Source organism: Dermochelys coriacea, chromosome 1 (assembly GCF_009764565.3).
Source record: "Dermochelys coriacea isolate rDerCor1 chromosome 1, rDerCor1.pri.v4, whole genome shotgun sequence".
Taxonomy (NCBI): Eukaryota; Metazoa; Chordata; order Testudines; family Dermochelyidae; genus Dermochelys; species Dermochelys coriacea.
Genome location: NC_050068.2, coordinates 12,765,089 through 12,785,550, shown reverse-complemented (window position 1 = coordinate 12,785,550; position 20,462 = coordinate 12,765,089). Strand labels below are relative to the sequence as shown.

The window sequence follows — 20,462 nt, the reverse complement described above, 5'->3', positions numbered from 1 at the left end:
TAACTTCCACAATGCTAAATCCCATTAAGTTAGTGTTTAATAAAGTTCTCAATATCAAGAAGCAGCTATTTAAAGACCTGATTACCTGCCCTTTAATAACATACTTCCTGTCTCAAATAGCCTCTCCCTCCTCATCTTCTGATCATACTCTGTGACATTGCACTCCATAATGTTTTATGAAAATATACTTATGAGTGTGAATGTGATGTAACTGGAATATGCTTTATTCAAAAGGTCTCTTGTAAGGTATCATTATAAAGCTTAAAGAAAAGGAGTACTTGTGGCACCTTAGAGACTAACAAATTTATTTGAGCATAAGCTTTTGTGAGCTACAGCTCACTTCATTGGATGCATTCAGTGGATCCACTGTAGCTCATGAAAGCTTATGCTCAAATAAATTTGTTAGTCTCTAAGGTGCCACAAGTACTCCTTTTCTTTTTGCGGATACAGACTAACATGGCTGCTACTATGAAACCTGTCATTATAAAGCTTATAATCTACTGAGTGTGTTCATCCTATTTGTATGAATGTATCATTCTTGTATCTGAAACTAGGTATATGAAACACAGGTTTCAGAGTAGCAGCCGTGTTAGTCTGTATTCGCAAAAAGAAAAGGAGTACCGGTGGCACCTTAGAGACTAACAAATTTATTAGAGCATAAGCTTTCGGAAGTGAGCTGTAGCTCACGAAAGCTTATGCTCTAATAAATTTGTTAGTCTCTAAGGTGCCACCGGTACTCCTTTTCTTTTTAGGTATATGAAAGTTTTCAGAGTAGCAGCCATGTTAGTCTGTATCCGCAAAAAGAAAAGGAGTACTTGTGGCACTTTAGAGACTAACAAATTTATAACTCTGAGGTTCTACTGTAATTATGCAAAGTTTGGGCCATTAATGGTGGTTTGGAAGCTTGATGGCTCCCATTGACTAGGACAATTGGTTGGTCTGTTTACTTGCAAACCTTCCTGGGTGCGTGCCGGCCAGCCCTGGAAGAATGGAAGCTGGGGTCTCACAGGACATGTGAACATGTCACCTAATACTGAAATCAGTCTTATATCTGGTGCTTTTCCATTTAGAAGGGGGGTGGGGACACAGAGAGACAAAAGATTCCTGCCTTGTGCCAAAGCTATAAAAGGGGGTGGAACAGAACAAAGGGGTCTGCCAGTCATGAGGAAACTCCTAGTTACCACCTAAGCTGGAACTAACAAGGACTGTACCAGGGGAAAGGATTGGGCCCAGACTAGGAAGGAGTCTAGTCTGTGAAAGAAGCTTATTAGAACATCTCTGAGGGTGAGATTTTACTTGTAATCAGTTTCTTAATGTATTAGGCTTAGACTTGCATGTTTTTGCTTTATTTTTCTTGATGACTTACTTTGTTCTGTCTGTTATTATTTGGAACCACTTAAATCCTTCTTTTTATACTTAATAAAATAACTTAAGTTTATTAATTAACCCAGAATAAGCGATTAATACCTGGGGGAGCAAACAGTTGTGCATATCTCTCTATCAGTATTATAGAGGGTGGATAATTTATGAGTTTACCTGGTATAAGCTTTATACAGAGTAAAATGGATTTATTTGGGGTCTGGATCCCATTAGGAACTGGGTGTCTGAGTGCTGGAGATAGGTGACCCTCTGAACAGTTTTTGGTTAAAGTCAGCAGCTCTGGGGGCGTGGACCAGACCTGGGTCTGTGTTGCAGCAGGCTACCATGTCTGGCTCAACAAGGCAGGGTTCTGGAGTCCCAAGCTGGCAGGGAAAACGGGCTCAGAGGTAATTCCAGCACATCAGGTGACAGTCCCAAGGGGGTCTCTGTGACTGAAACAATCATACTCTCCCTTTAAGAAAGAGTTTAGGATTAAACGCTATGTGTACATAGCACCATTCACTTTTGACTCTCTGGGCCAGTTTCTCTCGTCTGGTATGTTGATGCAGCCCTGTTGAAATCAGTAGGATTGCACTGGACGAAGAGAGAAGGGAGCATGGTCTTGTTGTCTCACAGAGTTTGTTTTCAAAGGGTTAGGGTTAAGGTTAGGGTTACCTAATATGAGGGAAACAGTCGCAGTGTCTTTAATGATCCATTTCATCAGGGTGTTGCGAGGCCTGGTTAATGAATGTTAACAAAGTGCTTGGGAATCCTTGGTTCCCTGTACAGTTACAACACGGTGTGATGAAATGTGGGTAAAATGCCAAGCTGTGAACATTTCCAAACTATCCAGACCTAACACACAGCAGGTGCTTCCTCAGCTGCGATCTCAAACCCTTTGAAATTCACCCTGCCCTTTGTAAAGGGCCTCGTCTCTTTCATGTCAGTGGGATACAGCATTCAGTGATGGCGACAGGTCTCTTTGTTACACAGAGCCATGCTGTGATACTGAGAATCTGAACCTCCTAGTAAATTATATGTAGTTCAGGGAGGTGGAAAAAACCCAGTGAGAGTACAGGAACCAGCACCAGATTAAGAGATAAAACAGCATACATTTATCTGTCAAAATTATGTTAAAAAATTATAGCAATTTACCCAGATGAGATTATGAATAAACATTCTTTTTTCAATGCCTGTTCTCAGCTTATTGGTGATTGCTTTGAGCTATCCCTTGGGGTAGGTGCTCCTATTTGTTACCTTGGTCTGAATGCTGAGTAACTCTGGGTATGTCTACACGGCAGACAGGAGGTGTGACTGCAGCACGTGTAGACATACCTGGGCGAAGACCACTCAGATGTGTTTCCAGGGTCTGGGTGGGCAGGGCTAGCCCGTGCAGCCACTGCTGTTGCTGCAGCATAACTGCTATTGTTACTCCATAAGCAGTTATACTGCTAGCTAGATCAAAGCCAAGATGGGTATGTATACGTGTGTTGCAATCGCCCTATCTGATTGCAGCGCAGACATAACCTCTGTTGAAGCCAAACAGGCAATCTACCAGTGAAAGACTCAATAGCTCATACTGATGCTGACGGCATTGACCTCTGCTTCTTTGAGCCTGAACTTTTTCATGGCTAACCTGTGAAAACAACACCCATCTAGACTTAAATGCAAGGGAGGGTCTTAATAGTTTACCACTGTCTGGAAAGAGCAAGGTGATTTAATAAAGGTGATGTAACTCTTAAGGCTGGATTGGAAATAGGAGTTTTACTAAAGGGGACTTTTAATATTGCTGTGATTTTTATTTGACAATCTCTTACCAACTGATCATGACACTGTAGAGTGTGGGAAACTGGAGAAAGTACCATACGGTACTAGTGGAAACTAGAGATGGGCCTAAAATCAAACTCTGGATCTAAACACACACAAATGTTGGGGAAACAGGCCCCAAATCTGTAGCTGGCCCCTAGCTTTATAGAGGGCAGGATCCAAACCTTAGGTTCTGAATGCTCCAGATGATGGAGCAATGTGGAGCTGAACTTTCAGGTCCATCTCCAGAATAAACAAATGGGGTGGCCTGGTTTATATAAATTCAAGATGCCTGTCCTCTGGGACATTGTAGTTAGTTTTATGCTCCTCAAAGAGTTTGCACAGTTCCTCAATGTACGTCTGATGTAATCGATCGACTTCTTCTTGGGATGGGTTGTGCTTCTTCTCCACCTTAATTGGCTTCCCAACTGGAAAACAAATGCACAAGCATTAGGAAAGACTACATCCTATGTGCCGGGGTATCCAGATGCTGCCCTCATCTTTAATGCCAAGCTGTGGCCCCTGGAGGCTCTAGGTTCAAGTATGCAATGTTCCATTTGAACAGAATTGTAGTTAGGGATCAAAATAGAATATTGTATGCTCTGGACTTGTATTTGGGAGGTGGTGGGCCTAGCTGATAGGGCCCTGAACCACAACTCAGGACCTAGACTTGGGTTCTAGTTCCAGCTCTGCTGGGTAACCTTGGGCAAGTCTGCTCACCACTCTGTGCCTCAGTTTTCCCCATCTGTAAAATGGGGATAATGATACTGACCTTCCTTTGGAAAGTGCTTTGAGATGTGTGGATGATGAGTGCTAGATAAGAGCTAGGTAACGTTATCTGTGGGTACCATGAGATGCAAATGCAGGTTGTCACCATCTGAGATAAATGAGATGTGGTATTGAGGCTCCTGGCAAGCTACCCATTCAGCCCTCACTGTCACTAGGATTTGGCACCTCTGGAGTAACCTCTTGTTTTAAAACACAGAGAAAAGATGTCAGTGAAGCCACAAGCTGCCCCCGGAATCTTGGCTCTTGCCCAAGGAAGAGCCGTGGGAGCACTGTGGCTATCACCAAAAAAGCCTCCCCCCTTAATCATAAGCTGAATTTATCTACAAAGCCATTCACAGAGCCCCAGGAGCTAGGCATGGGGCCTGGGGAGCATGTCTACACTGCAGTGAAACACCTGCTGCTGGCCCGTGGCCACTGACTCAGGCTGGTGGGGCTCAGGTTGCAGGGCTAAAAAACTGCAGTATAGATGTATGTGATGAGGCTGCAGTCAGGACTTGGGACCTCGCGACAGAGGAGGTTCCAGAGCCCCAGTTCCAGCCTGAGTCTGAACTTCTACCCTGCAATTTTATAGCCCCCCAGCCCCAGTCCCACCAGCCTGAGCCAGCAGACACGGGCCAGCGTCCAGTGTTTTATTGCACTGTAGGCATATCCACAGAGGTCAAGTTTTTCAAAATACGTTTGTAATTTTGGTTGCTTCCACTTCTGGGCGCCCAGCTGGAGACGTACCTTAAAGGGGCCTGACTTTCAGAAAGTGCTATTTACCCACCCTCTGAAAACCTTCACAGGGTTTGAAACTGATTTTGAAACACCTCAAAGGTATTATGGCCCCTAACTTCCATTACAATCAATGAAAGATGCAGATGGGGTCTAAGAGACTAGCAATAAGAACAAATGCCCTTCCTCCCCAAGAAGCAATTTACAGTGGGACAGGCTGCCTCTTTATCAGGCAGGAAGGCCTTGGGGTTATCTGTTGTCCTTCTGAACTTAACTCTAATTGTGTTTGTCAGGCTGCAATGGGTTCCAATTGTTTTAGGTTGCTGTCCATCTGTCTAATTAAAGGTCCTGAAGATGCAGGTGTAAGGGCATGTAAAGCCATTGAGAAGATCCAAACAAGCTGTAAAACAATTAGGAATAATTGTAGGCTGTCAAACCCAATCAGCATGGTCAGCCTTGGTCTTTTCAAACAGCCTCTTTAATTAGACTAACAAATGCGGGCTGTGCTCAGTGGGTCAAATCCACTGTTGGTGAAAGCAGGTGCGATTCCATTGAAACCACTGAGCTCCACTGAAATCTAGCCACACATGGACTGGCGTGCTAGGAACCGCCTTTCTCTGCAGTTTGTTCACCGAGGCTCAGACTATCAATGGTATTTAAGTGTCTATCTTCTACTGGGTCTTTGAGGGGGATTTAACCAGCTCTTTCAGCTGCTTCTTCTCTAAATCTAGTGCTGCTCCTTTTAAACACTCCATAGGGCTGCAGATTTGTTCAGTCTCTGATCTGCTTGTGGAACTGGCTGGAGGATGCAGAAACAATCAAATCTACTTAGTGTGATGCAAAGTCTCAGGTCAGAGCTGAACCAAAGCAACCTGGTCCCTATGTATATCATAAATGGGGCTCCCTGTAGCCCCCATCCTTATGCTGTAGCCCTGCCCATCCTGCGGGAGGCAGCAGATTTCTGAGTTCAGATCAATGGGGCAGTTCACACTTCTTAGAGCTATTGTTTCAGGCTGTTTGCAGACTCAGGCAGACATCAATTATACTTGGGTCACCTTTTCAAGCTTTTCTTTGCACCCAGGAGCAGGTGCCCTAGACATATGCCTGAAAAGTGCCATGGCTTAGCTTGTGCAAGCTGGCAGCAAATCCTTAACTCCACCCTAGAGCCAGGAGAAAGCAGGGGCAGGAATTGTATGTCTCTGAGTAACAATGCCCCTTGGGGCTGCTCTGGGGTTGATGTAGCGTAAGCACTACCCCAGCGCAGGGCTATGTCCAAAGACACCATCTTGACCTAGGTGCCTGTAACAATCTCCAAGTGCAATCACAGTACCCGGTGACTGGGACAAACTTACCCACGGTGAAGATGGGCCGTCGATATGGGAGCAGCCCAAAGCTGTACTGGAACATGCCCCGGGCATGGAACAGGGGGAGGGAGATGCCCATGATTTGCTGAAGACGATGCTGCGTTCGCCTCAGCCAGGAGCCCTTTGGGTTGTTGATCTGGTCAAAGAGCTCGTTCTCTCCGAAGGAAAACACGGGGACGAGTGGAGCCCTGCAGAGGCAGAACGGGGACACGGCAGGCAGCACAAGTGCAGCAGGCCAGCAGACAGTGCACGCAAGAGAAGGCTCTTTCTGTGCATGGCCAGAAGCTAGCGGAGCTCTGCACTCTGCAAGAATTCTCGCTCTGCCATTGGGCAGGAGATAAGGCAGAGGCACTGCCACCTGCCCCTCTGGGAGAGCAGTGTCTGCAGCACCCACGCGAGGGCTCTGTGGCCAGTAGTGCCTGGGGAGTGGCGTGGCTCGGCTAGCCTACCCCTGTACATCAAAGGAGTCTCTATCTTGCTCAGAGCAGGCAAACTCCCCCTTCCCACAGATGGGCAGGGCTGTCTAGGGCATGGTTTTATGAACACAGTGCCGGCCTTGAGCATAAGCAAAGCCAAAGGCCACTTGCGCCAAAGCCCACTGAAGTAAATGGAGAGACTCCCACTGGCGTCAACAGGCTTTGGAGCCAGCCATTAGAGGCACCCCAACCAGCATCAGTCCTGGTGCTCTCAGGCCAGCCCCAGCTCTCCTTCCAACTGTGGGACTGGAAGGGGAACGGCCCAGCCAGCAGGCCGTCCTCCCGTCCTCTGGCCTAGTGGCCTTGTTTCCCTGCCTCCCCTCCTGTTGCTGTGGTGTCGGCGTGCGACAGGGCTCCCAGCATTACCCGTGCTCCATGGCCAGCCGAATGAACCCCTTGCGGTTTTTCAGCAGTAGGGTGAAGGCTCCGGGCCGCGCGTCCAAGGCCTCCTGGGCCCCTCCCACTGCTATGGCCAGCACGTTCCCGCCTCCCCACCTCCTCAGCACGTACGAAGCGGTGTCTTTGTCGGAGGGGACGAGGCCTGGGTGGGGCAGAGACAAGAAGAGACACTTGACACTAAGAGCCTCAATTGCCATGGGTCAGTCATTCATACATCACTACTTGTACAGCTCCACTACGGTGCTTAAAGGTGCTTCCTCCTCCTCCTCCTTCTCCTCTCTTCTATAGCGCCAGAAGTTGGTCCAGCCTTTTCCAGCCCTCCAAACTGCAACTGGAGGACAGTCACAGGGTGAGCTGGTCCTTTTTAGGGAATCTGGGCTCAGCCTCACCCTGTGACAGTGATCCAACGTGTGGGGCCCATGCAGGAGACTGAACAAGCATGGGATATATCCCTCTCTTTGTTAGGTCGGGGTCAGGGTTCTGTATCGCTGATGGCAATAATTTCTCAACCACAGATGCATAGGCACCACATTTGCGTGGAATGTGGGTGACTTTGGGGCTGAAATGAGTGGTGTCCCTCAGAATGAGGTCCCTTGGAGAGGTAAGTCCTGTTTCCTGCCTTGAAAAGTCTCCAGTCTAGGAGACAAAAAGGCAAAACAGAGGCAAGACCTATGGCCCCATTTCTGCAGAGGGCAGGTCCGGGGTTAATGGGAAGAAGTAAGGGGAAGCAACTCCCTGGGGAGATTTTAAGAAGGGATTTGGAGGTGAGAGGTGTTTGGCAGATTTGGTCAAAGAGACTGTTCCTGGTGCAGGAGGCATCATGGTGGAAAACAACAGTACATATGCATCCGATGAAGTGAGCTGTAGCTCACGAAAGCTTATGCTCTAATAAATTTGTTAGTCTCTAAGGTGCCACAAGTACTCCTTTTCTTTTAACAGTACATATGTGATTATTAGCATCTGGGGACCAGGCAGCAGCAGACAAAGGAATAGGTTAAAAAGCAGAACCGTAACTAGGGTGGGACGAGCGGGATAGCCGCCCAGGGTGCCAAGCTGTGGGGGTGGGGGTGGGGAATGAGGAAAAAACCCTGGTAGGGGCGCAAATATGTTTGCTCGCCCCAGGTGCTACAATGCCGAGTTACGGCTCTGCTAAACAGAGGGTATTGGGTAGCATGGGAGCTGTTGTGGCCTTTTGCCAAGAGGCCAGTCCTGAACCATTCCATCCTATCTCTGCCACTGACTCACACAGAGACTTTGGGCAACTCACTTGGGCTGGGATTTTCGGAGTTAGGTGCCCAGCTCAATTGAATATTACTGGGATTTGAGTGTCTAACTCTCACTGGCCACTGTGGAAATTGTACCTAGTAGCTCTCTGGCTCCATTTCCCCATCTCTTCCTTCATAAAGCGCCGTGTGTGCTCAGCTGGAAAGTGCCACGTATCATGCTATGGCGCAGCTGCTCACTCAGTTCCCACCCCAAAACCTTGTTGCTCTTTCTGCCAGCTCATGTGCAATGGGGACTTTCGGGTGCCAGGGGCACAGCAGAATCTGCTGCTCCAGCACTTTGAAAGCGCTTCTGCAACTGGTGTAAAAGGTCTGGGCAAGCACCCAGGAACTGATCCCGCAAAGCACTTACACAGGTGCTTAACTTTGTGTGCAAATAGTGCCATGGACTTCAGTGAGACTATTCGTGTGCCTAGAGCAAAGTGGATGCTTCCGGCTTTACTGGATCGGGACCTAAAGCCTTGCTGCTGGTCAATGAATAAACAGCAACGGGAGCATTTTGGAGGAGGAAAGGACAGAGGTGGGTTGGCGTGCAGTTCCTATTGACATCAATGGGAGCAGGCTTGGGCTCCCATTGGTGACCTGGTGGGATGACAAACCCCATCTTCACCTGTGGAGCCAATGCAAATGGTGCCAGCCCTGGTGAGCCCATTGGGTTTCTGCCTCCCTCTTATGTCTCTTTAAACAGGGGAGCTGGAGCTGTGGCTCGGCCAACAGGCTGAGAGCCAGATGACCTGCATTCTATTCGGCCTCTCCCATTGACTCACCGAGAGACTTCGGGCAAGACACTTAGGCTGGGATTTTCAAAGGAACCTAGGAAACATCCACTGAATTTTACTGGGATTTGAGTTTCTAACTCTCGTTGGCTCAGGTGGAAATCATACCTATTAGCTCCCTGACTCAGTTTCCCCATCTATTCAATTACACTTAACCTCCTTCGGAAAGTGCTGGGGGTGCTCAGATGGAAAGTGCGATGTATTATTTTCATATCCTTATTTTTTCTCACTGTCTGTTCCTTCCCCAGTCTCCAGGATTCTCTCTCTGCCTGTGGGTACGTCTACACTGCAAAACAAGCCAGTGAGTCTCAGAGCCCAGTTTAACTGATGGGCTTGCAAGGCTCATGCTGCAGGGCTAAAAACAGACATTTCACCCCCACCCCACCCCCAATTTCAAAGCCTGGGCTCCAGCCCAAGTGGGAACATCTATGCTGCTATTTTTTTGCCCTGTAGTGAGCACCTGAGTCAGATGAGACTTGCTGCTGCAGGGTATTTTTTGCAGTGTAGATGTACCCTGTGTGACCTGTGGACTGGCAGCTACATCTGTAGCACAATGGTTTGTTATTTGCATCGTGTTTCCCTGCAACAGCAGCAGGGTCTAAGTCCAGAGGATTTTTTTTCTCCCCTCTTGCGTAATAAGAGCAAGTTCTCGCCTGCATGCGATTTGAACATGAAATAATTGAATTCTCCATCCAGCATGTGGGGGATTTAGCTCTGCTTGTGAGCAGCACTTGCCCTTTGAAATCAGCGGCAGCGGTGAAGCTATGTCCTCAGCTTTGAGCATGTTTGGGGTTGCATCAGGGTGTGTTGGCTTTTCTTTAACCATTTCATGTAATGAGCAATGCACGAACAGAGGCAGGTCTCGTAGCTGAGACACTGGGCCAGGACCCAACAGATGGGGGTTCAAATCCTTGTTCTGCCACAGATTCCCTGTTTGACTGTGGGCAAGTCACTTAGCCTGGCTGTTCTTCTGCTCCCCATCTGCAAAATGAGGATCTTTTTGTCTTGTCTGTTTAGACCAGTGGTCTCCAAACTTTTTTGATCGTGCATCCCTATCAGTAAAAATTTTTTGAGCACGCACCCCCAATATATGTATATTTATTTATGTATAAATTATATACATGTACTACTGTACTAATATATTGTGTAAATGATAAAACATACACAAAAAATAGAAATTAAAAAATGATGAGATAAAGATGAAATAAACAATATTTTTAAAATCATTTTTTATTTCAGTTATTAACGTACAAAAAAACTTTTTGCTCTCACTAAAAAAAATATTATTAATATTTTTAGTGAGAGCAATGTGATTGAATAAGTTTTATTATTTTTGAAAATCTTGGTTTAACACTTTGTGATACAGCGGGCGCTAAGGATGGGGTGCAGGGTCTAGGAGGGAGTTAGGGTGCGGGAGGACGCTCAGGGTAGGGGTGCGGGAGGAGGCTCAGAGCTGGGGCAGGCAGGAGGTGCAGAGCACTGACCTGGGGCAGCTCCTGTTTGGTGCAGGAGGTGTGCAGGTCGCTCTGCGCAGTGCAGCACCACCCCCATGGCCACGATTCTGGGAGCAGAGCCACCCGGAATGCAGGGGCTTTAGGGGCTTCAGGGCCCTGGGCTAAGGGGGCCCCGGGGCCCAGGCCTGCAGCTCTAAAGCCCGTTTCAGAATGCGGCCCTGAGAGCATGGGCCGGAGGACTCAGGAGGAGCAGGGGCACTCGCGCAGCCAGTGGCCGGAGAGAAGCAGCGCTTGCCCCTTCAAAATGCCACTTCTTTCCAGTCGCTGGCTGTGCAGCTGCCCCTGCTCCTCCACGAGCCTGAGGACTCAGGGCCGCCCCATCCCCCCTTTTTTTTCCCCTCGGGCGGTGCTTCTCCTGCCGTGCTGCCCTTTTGCTCTGGCAGCTCTCCTCCTGCTGCGACCCCCAATTGATCGTCTTGTGGACCTCCTGGGGTGCACGCACCCCACTTTGGAGACCAGTGGTTTAGACCCTAACCTTCGCAGAGTAGGGACCGTCTCGCATGATGTGGTTGTACAGCAGCCAACACAATGGGGCCCTGATCTTGACTGAGGCCTCTCAATGCTGCTAGAACCGAGATAATAAATAAGGATGAAAATTTAAACTGAGAAAGTAGGAAGAGGAGAGAAGGAAGGGCAGAGCATTTAAAGGGCGGACTGAACCTGTTCAAAGCTTTTCTTCTGGGTCCCCTCCACTCCTTGGCTGCATCCATGCTTATGGCAAAGAACATATGAACCCAAACAACTAATAGGCTCCCCAGTGTGACTCTTCCAAAATCTCCAGCTCTTCACGCGGTCCCAGAGGGCCTATCTGCGATTACCACTGCCACTCATACTCTGCCCCCATGCTACTGCTTACCTCCGCTCAGCAGGTAGTCCCTGAAGAAGGGGACTCTGAACCAGAGTGTCAGCATCATCAAGTGAGGGGTCATCCCTGGGAACAGCTGCGAAAACCCCGTTGCCTCAGTGCAGAAATTGAGGAAGGCACCAACCACCAGGACCCCGTGAGGATGGAAGCCAACCACGTAGTTCTTACTTGGATCCAGCTCTGCCGTCTTCACCAGCTGGAGACACAATCACCGATGAGGAGATATAACACAGACAGAGTTGGGAGTTTGTAATGCATCCTAGAGCTGCTGCCAAAGCATGATTGGACATTCGCCTGAGAGAAAAGTCATGATTTTTCTTTGTGTGCGGCTATCTCCCTCCCTCTTGGGGGCGCTACCAGTGAGCAGCCCTTACCCTCCGACGCTCACAGAGGCTAGAGATGCTCAAAAATGTCGCCCCCCCCCCCATTTTTTTTTTAACTTTTCATGGCAAATGCCCTTTGAACCAAAATGGGAGCTTTCCACCCACCGTTTTCATTTTGGTCACTATTTTTCAATTTCTGACAAAAATGTCAAGCCAAAACCTTTTGAAGTTTTTGGAAACATTTCATTTGGTTGTATGTGGCTCGGTGTGTGGGGGGGAGGGGGACCCTCTCTCCTGTCTCTCTCTCTCTTTTTTTTAAACATTCCCTTCCTTTTCTAGTGGGAAAGTTTAAAGATTGACAGGTTTCAGAGTAGCAGCCATGTTAGTCTGTATTCGCAAAAAGAAAAGGAGTACTTGTGGCACCTTAGAGACTAATAAATTTATTTGAGCATAAGCTTTCGTGAGCTACAGCTCACTTCATCGGATGCATCCGATGGAAAAAAAAACCTGCCTTGAGTGCCACTGAATGCATCTGATGAAGTGAGCTGTAGCTCACGAAAGCTTATGCTCAAATAAATTTGTTAGGCTTTAGGGTGCCACAAGTCCTCCTTTTATTTTTTTTAAAATTGAGAGACCATTTCTCCCTCCTCCCCACTCATTTTTTCACCCAGCACTAGCAGGGCCTGCAGCTGTGCCTGGCTTCTGTGGTGCAAACAAAGCATGCAGGGAAGGCTCCTTGGCCCAGATCCTCAAAGGAATTTGTGCACAGTAGGCCTATAGCCTCAGAAGTATGTCAGCACTCACTCCCATTGAAATCAGTGGGTGCTAGGCACCTAAATACCTTTGAGGATCTGGGTCCTTGTGTCCTAGCCCAGCGGCGTGGCGCTCCTGCTCTGCTTTAAGGCAAAGGCCCTCTGGGGTAAGGCTATGAGAGGACAAAGGCTTGTGGGTACAATTTGAATTCCTTGCAACACAGCCTGCCTGACTTTCTTCTGCAGGGTAGGGGAGCTCTCAAATTTGAGGAGGAGGAAAATGGTTTAATATGCTGGCAGAAGGCTGAAAAAGAGCCCCTGACACCAGCAAGTGGCGCTCAGCTGCAGCTGGGCTAAAAGCACATGCACTGGAGCCTCATCTGCGTTGAGAATTGGAAGTAATTCTCCCGCTGGTGCTAGAGCACCAGCACAAGCAGCTTTCCTAGGGGGAGCGACTGCGGGAGAACCGGTGCAGACCTGGTGCAAGTGTAACCCATGTCTGCTTGGTGTGGCACTCTGTCCCCCTCTAGTAGTGGCCACACCATCAGAGATTGGTGAGCCTGCTACAGGCTTGGCTAAGAGGCACTAGTGCTCATGCATTAAGCTCCAGAGGGCCCAGGTTTGATCTCAGCTGATAACAACCAGGGTCTCTCGGTGTTACGCGGGTGTAGCCTATCATAGTGTTCTTTGCAGACTCTGGAAAGTGCTTCCCTCTTTGCTGGGCTGGCTTAGGGGTAAATGTCACACACAGCTCCTTTGAGTATCTAACTTTAGGACACAGATCCGGAGTCCCCCCCGTCCTTTCACCTGCTGGGACAGTTTCAGGGATAGGTGCATCTGCCCCTTTAAAGGGCATCCCTGTCCCACTTCATTGATGTGATCATCAGTAAGTGACAGGAGCCACTGGACTAGTTTGGTTACCACCCAACTCAGCTATTCAGTCCCTACCAGCTGGGACAGCTTTTGGGGACTGCAGGTCTGCCCTTTTAAGGACATTCTCCCCCGCCCTCCCTATCATTGCTAGAGCCCCCAATTATCTGGAGCTGGCCTGGATTTCATAGCCAAGGTCTGGCTTTTCTCCCAGGCTTTACAGGAGGACGGTGTGTCAGGGAACATGGCTGCTACTCTGAAACTTGTAAAAAGAAAAGGAGTACTTGTGGCACCTTAGAGACTAACAAATTTATTAGAGCATAAGCTTTCGTGAGCTACAGCTCGCATCCGATGAAGTGAGCTGTAGCTCACGAAAGCTTATGCTCTAATAAATTTGTTAGTCTCTAAGGTGCCACAAGTACTCCTTTTCTTTTTGCGAATACAGACTAACAGGGCTGCTACTCTGAAATCTGAAACTTGTGTTTATCTGGAGAATTGTGGGTGGGGGTATGTTTTTATCTGGAGACTGCGGGAGAAGCAGATTCATTTGATAGGACATGAGACACGATAGTGCAGTTCAGGGTGCCTGGACTGTGCCTGGGGCACTAGGCTGACTTGCCTGACCCATTTGAGAATGTGGACACTTCCAGCCTGAGTTAGACTTGACCAAGGGTCTGTCTACACTGCAATTAGACACAGTGGCTGGCCCATGCCAACTGACTCGGGTTTGTGGAGTTTAGGAGCAGTTTAATTGCAGTGTAGATGTACAGGATCCTAGAGCCTGAGCTCCAGCACGAGCCCAAATGTCTACACCACAATTAAACAGTCCCTTAGCCTTTGCCCCGCAATCCCGGGTCAGCCGCCACGTGGGTTTTTAATTGCAGTGTAGACACACCCTCAGTGACCTGGAGACAAAAGTTCCTGCCGACCTGCTCCCAGTTCCCTGAGTCATCCAGTCCCACCCCCACTGGCTGTACAGTTAGCTTTACTTACTGTCCAGCTTCATGAGTGAAGAAGCATGTTGAGAGGACTCTGTGTGTGTCTGGCTGCAGCACTATTAGGAGGGGAACAAAATCTACCAGGAAAAGCCCCCCAGGGAAAGAAACTCCTCAAGAACGTACACACTCCCTGCCAGCAGCACAGCCGGAGCAGTGAGGCTGTAATCGGCACTCAAGGCAGGGTGGAGGCCTTGTCAATGAGCTCAGGGAGACTGAGAACAGGGTTGGTGCAGAGCAGCTCTGCACCAGCTGGGCAAGCTCATTGCACAGGGGTTCTTCTCAGGGGTCCATTTCCACTCAGCGTAAAGCCCTTTTCACCTCCAGAGCAGCTTAAAAGGCCCTTTGCCTAAGAGAGAATCAGGCCCCACAAGCATTATCCACTCTGCTACCTCTGAGTACATCAATCCGTTCCGTGGTGCTATTCTAATGGCAGGGCAGCTAATTAATTCCCCTGGAGAAAGCCAGAAGCAGCAGCGACAGCAGGTAGGTCATAAGAGGTATTTTGTATGCTATGGCTAATTTTCCATCTGTCCCGGAGCATTATTGACAGTGCACATGTACCCAGTCACGCGTCATCTCCTAACGAGGTGAGGTCAGGAACAAAAAGCCCCTTTGCTGCTGGGCCCAGGCGCTGAGCAAACAAATCCGACTGCTGATTTTACTCCGTAGCCAGGGACCTTTCCATGAGCCTCAGGCAGCCTAGTTTTGTTTGCTAGTTTTGTTCCTCCTCCCCAAGTAGTTCATAAACAGGAAGGCAAACTAGATCTAAGGGTTTGGGGCATCACTGAAATGTCATCGCCTCTGGGGCAAAGGGATTCTCAGGAACTGTTTAATGGGCCACAGCAACACTCAAGAACAGCTTAGGAGAGGAAGTGAAGATCATTTCCACCGGCCCGAAGGGGAATATTGGAAGTAGGTAAGTTGTAGCCAAGGGAGGTAGTTTGGTCTAGTAGTTAGAACAGAGGACTGGGAGATCTGGTTTGTAATCCTGGCAGTACCACATACTTTCAGAAGACTTCAGCATGGCGATGGCCGTAGGCATCACAATAAGAGCTGAGTTTTTGAAAATTTGTCCTTTTATCTAGGTGCCCAGGTGGATGCTGAGCTCTTAAAAACCTGACCCTTCGTAGGTGATGAGCACTTGCAAATCTGGTCCTGTGTGACCTTGGTCTGCCCCTCTAATAATGAGACATGACTCCAAATCAAAATCTCAACGCCACACACTCCTGGACTTCAGCTGCTCACAATCTGAATATTGTAACCTACATCCAACGCTAATAATACTGGCCGAGCTCACAGGGGTGAGACATGGGTTCAGACCTCCTTGACAACCAGGAACAAGTGTCTCAAATTATGCACCCAAAAATGGAGGCACACTAAGTTAGGGAGCATATCTGAAAAGTTGGCTAGAAGCAATTTGTCCATGGCCATGCAGAGCGTCCATAACCTAGCTAGGATTTGAACCCAGCTCTCCTGAGGTGAGTCCAGTCCCTTAACTAACACTCTATTCTTACAAGCGCTATTGCCTCTGTTTGCATGGGCTCCTCATTAACCTGCATGCTACAAAATGAACATTTTTGAAAATGTCATGCACGGAGAACTGATTTTTATCACAGACCATAAGGGAAGGAGGGACAGTGAGACACAGGGCACAATTCCTGGAAGGACATCCAGTTTAGACAAGCTGAGGATGGGGAATGCAAATCTCAAAGAAAACTATTCAATAGGAAGCAGACACCTGGGAAGCTGAAAAACAAACCTAGATGTAATAGTGGAAATCATAATTTTGGATGCTCTTAGGCTTTAGGAGACTGGGTTTGATTCCCAGCTCTGCCACAGGCTCCCTGTGTGTCCTTGGGCAAGTCATTTAACCTCTATGTGCCTCAGTTCCCCATCTGTAAAATGGGCATACAACCCCCCCCACTCTTTGTCTCTCTTGTCTATTTAGAGAGTAAACTCTTCAGAGCAAGGGCTGTGTGTGTGCGTGCACGCGTGCATGTGTGCAAAGAGGCCCTGACCTGCTTGGGGCCTTGAGGTGCTATTGATATACAAATCATAATCTAGAGATGTCACAGCTGAAGGAAAGTCCTGCTCCTGTCATCCTTGGGGAAACCATGCCTTGGACAGTACATTCAGTACTAGGTACCACCACAGCAAAAGGACACTGTCAAATAAAGATATAATTAGGGGGTTGGAGGGATTAACAAGGAAAGATTAACATCTTGATATTTTGGCTGATGGACAAGAGGAGGATGTTGTTATGTAGAAACATTTCAAGGATGCAAACATGAATGGTGGAATCCTGCCATTCTCGGGAGTTTTGCCATTGCTTCAATATGCTCAGGATTTCACCCCAGTGATGGAAAGGAGCAGGGCTGACGGTGGGCCAAGGACATGCATTGTGTAGGCTGTAGTGGGAGGAATTTCATTGCAATGAGATATCAGGGGCTCTCACAATAATATATTTGGTGGCCTCAGAGTGCGGCCACCAACTCTTCCTGGTGGCCGCTATGACAGTTTTTCCTAAAATAATTAACTTTAGGAAAAACGAATACATATGCACATGTCCATGTCCAAATCATTGTCATTTATTTATGTAAGGGTTGGGTTTTTTTTGCAAACTCAATAATAAAAATAGCATACAGTTGTCTGTTTTTTACTGGACCTAAACAGAATAGAAACACAAATAAGGTGCTTTGCATGTTCTTGTCTTTTTTTTTGTTTTTTTGGTTGTTGGTTTTTTTTTTTTAGACTTGCTAGCTAGTAAGTCTGTTTCTGTTTTTTCACAGCAGCAGACTTATTAGCTAGCTGGGAGGCAGTGAAAAGTGATATTAAGAAACAAACAAATATCACTTTTCACAGCAGACTTTCTCAGCCCTGGCAAGCCGGGAGACAAATTAAGCCTTGGATGGGGAGGGAGGCATGGGGGGCTGGGGGTGATGTGGTGGATAGGTGAGGGGCTGGAGGAGGCAGCGAGGACTGGGGGTGATGCATGAGGGGCTGGGGGCCAGAGCCCACCTCTGTATGGCTGGAGCCTGCCACTCTAGGGCTAAACTTGGAAGCCTGAGCCCCACCACCCCAGGGAAGGTGCACCCCAGCTGTCTGCTCCTCTGGCATTTGTGGCTCCAGGGGAGGGCCACTGCTTCGCCTGCCCTCAGTCACCATCCAGAGGGCTGTGTCCGCAAGAAAAGGCCCTGGTGGCCGCATTTGAGAAATGCTGCATTAGACTGGAACAGTCGAGTGGTTCTCAACCTTTTCCATTCTGGGAGACCCTCCTGTCATAAACCTACAGCTAAGGGTAGCATAAAATCCCTCCTTTACCTATAAAGGGTTAAGAAGCTCAGATAACCTGGTTGCCACCTGACCAAAAGAAGCAATAAGGGGAGAAGATACTTTCAAATCTGTGGGGGAAGGTTTTTGTTTTAGGCTTGGGTGTCCTCTCTGGAGGCAAAGAGAGAGACCAAGCAAGTAATCTAGCTCCTACTGAATGATACATCTAAACTTACAGAAATAGTAAGTAATAGCAAGGAAATGTGTTAGAGTATCTTTTGTTTTAGCTTGTGAATTTTCCCTGTGCTAAGAGGGAGGTTTATCCCTGTTTTTTGTAACTTTGAAGTTTGCCTCGAGGGGAATCCTCTATGTTTTAAATCTTATTATCCTGTAAAATTTCCTTCCACCCTGATTTTACAGAGGTGTTTCTTTTACTTTTTTTTTCTTTATAATAAAGTTCTGTTTTTTAAGAATCTGACTGGTTTTTAGTGTCCTAAAAACCTAAGGGGCTGGTCTGTGCTCACCTGGTTTACCTATTTGGTTGGTAGATTATTCTCAAGCCTCCCCAGGAAAGGGGGTGAAGAGGCTTGGAGGGATATTTTAGGGAAACAGGAACTCCAAGTGGTCCTTTTCCTGAATCTTTGTCTAACTCACTTGGTGGTGGTGGCAGTACCTATCCAAGGACAAGGAAGGATTTGTGCCTTGGGGAAGTTTTTAACCTAAACTGGTAGATATAAGCTTAGGGGGTCTTTCATGCAGATCCCCACATCTGTACCCCAGAGTTCAGAGTGGGGAGGGAACCCTGACATCTCCCCTGCAATAAGAGCAATCAGAACCCCAAGAATAGTTCATCTGTGACTCCTAAGACTGGACACAACACAAATAGACACTAGAGGGAACAAACCTACCGCAGCCAAAGGCATGGATTAGATAAAACCGAACAGTCCCTTTCCATCCCTGATTTCCATGAATCCTGATTCCCATGCAGTTAATTTATCACTGGTTGCACAGTGTTCTCATTATTGATGGCTGCTTATCACTCTCCTGCAATGCTTTCCTTTTAGGTTTCCCGTTGATTTATTATACTTTTATAGCACACCTGTGTTTAGCCACCGCATTTAGAATTGCGCTATCTGTTGCCCTATCATTTGTTTCTTTGCAGGTTCCTTCTGGCAGGAGCTGAGCCAGAATGAAAATCCTGGTGTTTTATAATCCTATCAGCTGGAACATCTGTTCCCAATATAGATTCATAGGTTCATAGATACTAAGGTCAGAAGGGACCATTCTGATCATCTAGTCCGACCTCCTGCACAGCGCAGGCCACAGAATCTCACCCACCCTCTCCTACGAAGAACCTCACCTATGTCTGAGTTATTGAAGTCCTCAAATCATGGTTTAAAGACTTCAAGGAGCAGAGAAGCCTCCCTCAAGTCACCCATGCCCCATGCTACAGAGGAAGGCGAAAAATCTCCAGGGCCTCTCCAATCTGCCCTGGAGAAAAATTCCTTCCCGATCCCAAATATGGCGATCAGCTAAACCCTGAGCATATGGGCAAGATTCACCAGCCAGATACTACAGAAAATTCTTTCCTGGGTAACTCAGATCCCATCCATCTAATATCCCATCTCAGGGGATTAGGCCTATTTACCCTGAATATTTAAAGATCAATTACTTACCAAAATCCCATTATCCCATCATACCATTTCCTCCATAAACTTATCGAGTAGAATCTTAAAGCCAGATAGATCTTTTTTCCCCACTGCTTCCCTTGGAAGGCTATTCCAAAACTTCACTCCTCTGATGGTTAGAAACCTTTGTCTAATTTCAAGTCTAAACTTCCTGGTGGCCAGTTTATACCCATTTGTTCTTGTGTCCACATTGGTGCTGAGCTTAAATAATTCCTCTCCCTCTCCTGTATTTATCCCTCTGATATATTTATAGAGAGCAATCATATCTCCCCTCAACCTTCTTTTAGTTAGGCTAAACAAGCCAAGCTCCTTAAGTCTCCTTTCATAAGACAAGTTTTCCATTCCTCGGATCATCCTAGTAGCCCTTCTCTGTACCTGCTCCAGTTTGAATTCATCCTTTTTAAACATGGGAGACCAGAACTGCACACAGTATTCTAGGTGAGGTCTCACCAGTGCCTTGTATAATGGTACTAAAACCTCCTTTTCCCTACTGGAAATGCCTCTCCTGATGCATCCCACAACCGCATTAGCTTTTTTCACAGCCACATCACATTGGCAGCTCATAGTCATCCTATGATCAACCAATACTCCAAGGTCCTTATCCTCTTCCATTACTTCTAATTGATGCGTCCCCAACTTATAACTAAAATTCTTGTTATTAATCCCTAAATGCATAACCTTACACTTCTCACTATTAAATTTCATCCTATTACTATTACTCTAGTTTACAAGGTCATCCAGATCTTCCTGTATAATATCCCGATCCTTCTCCGAATTGGCAATACCTCCCAGCTTTGTATCATCTGGAAACTTTATTAGCACACTCCCACTTTTTGTGCCAAGGTCAGTAATAAAAAGATTAAATAAGATTGGTCCCAAAACCGATCCCTGAGGAACTCCACTGGTAACCTCCCTCCAGCCTGACAGTTCGCCTTTCAATAGGACCCATTGCAGTCTCCCCTTTAACCAATTCCTTATCCACCTTTTGATGTTCATATTGATATAGGTTGGGCCAGATCCAAAGGCCACTGAAGTCAGTGGAAAGGCTCCCATTATCCTAAGTGGGCTGTGGATTGGGCCCATACAGATGATGTTTCCCTAAGAGAAATATGTACCCTCCCCATGTTCAGCTGTCCCGTGAGTGGCAGCAAGACTAAAGTTACCCTTCCGTCATTCAGGGTTATAAAAAGGGCCCAGTCAAAGTTCCCTATTCTTG

At 47.4% G+C, this 20,462-nt stretch overlaps 1 protein-coding gene across 1 annotated transcript in view; it reads right to left on the bottom strand.

The window, feature by feature from the left end:
- Nucleotides 1-2,451: 2,451 nt before the first annotated feature.
- MOGAT2 (monoacylglycerol O-acyltransferase 2) overlaps nucleotides 2,452-20,462 on the bottom strand; it is a 53,884-nt gene continuing 35,873 nt past the window's right edge. The window contains exons 3-6 of the mRNA XM_038368357.2: nucleotides 11,337-11,541; nucleotides 6,875-7,049; nucleotides 6,021-6,220; nucleotides 2,452-3,593 (exon numbers count right to left, since the gene is read on the bottom strand). Coding sequence (XP_038224285.1) covers nucleotides 3,439-3,593; nucleotides 6,021-6,220; nucleotides 6,875-7,049; nucleotides 11,337-11,541 — 735 coding nt within the window. The 3' untranslated portion in view covers nucleotides 2,452-3,438. The remainder of the gene's footprint in view (nucleotides 3,594-6,020; nucleotides 6,221-6,874; nucleotides 7,050-11,336; nucleotides 11,542-20,462) is intronic.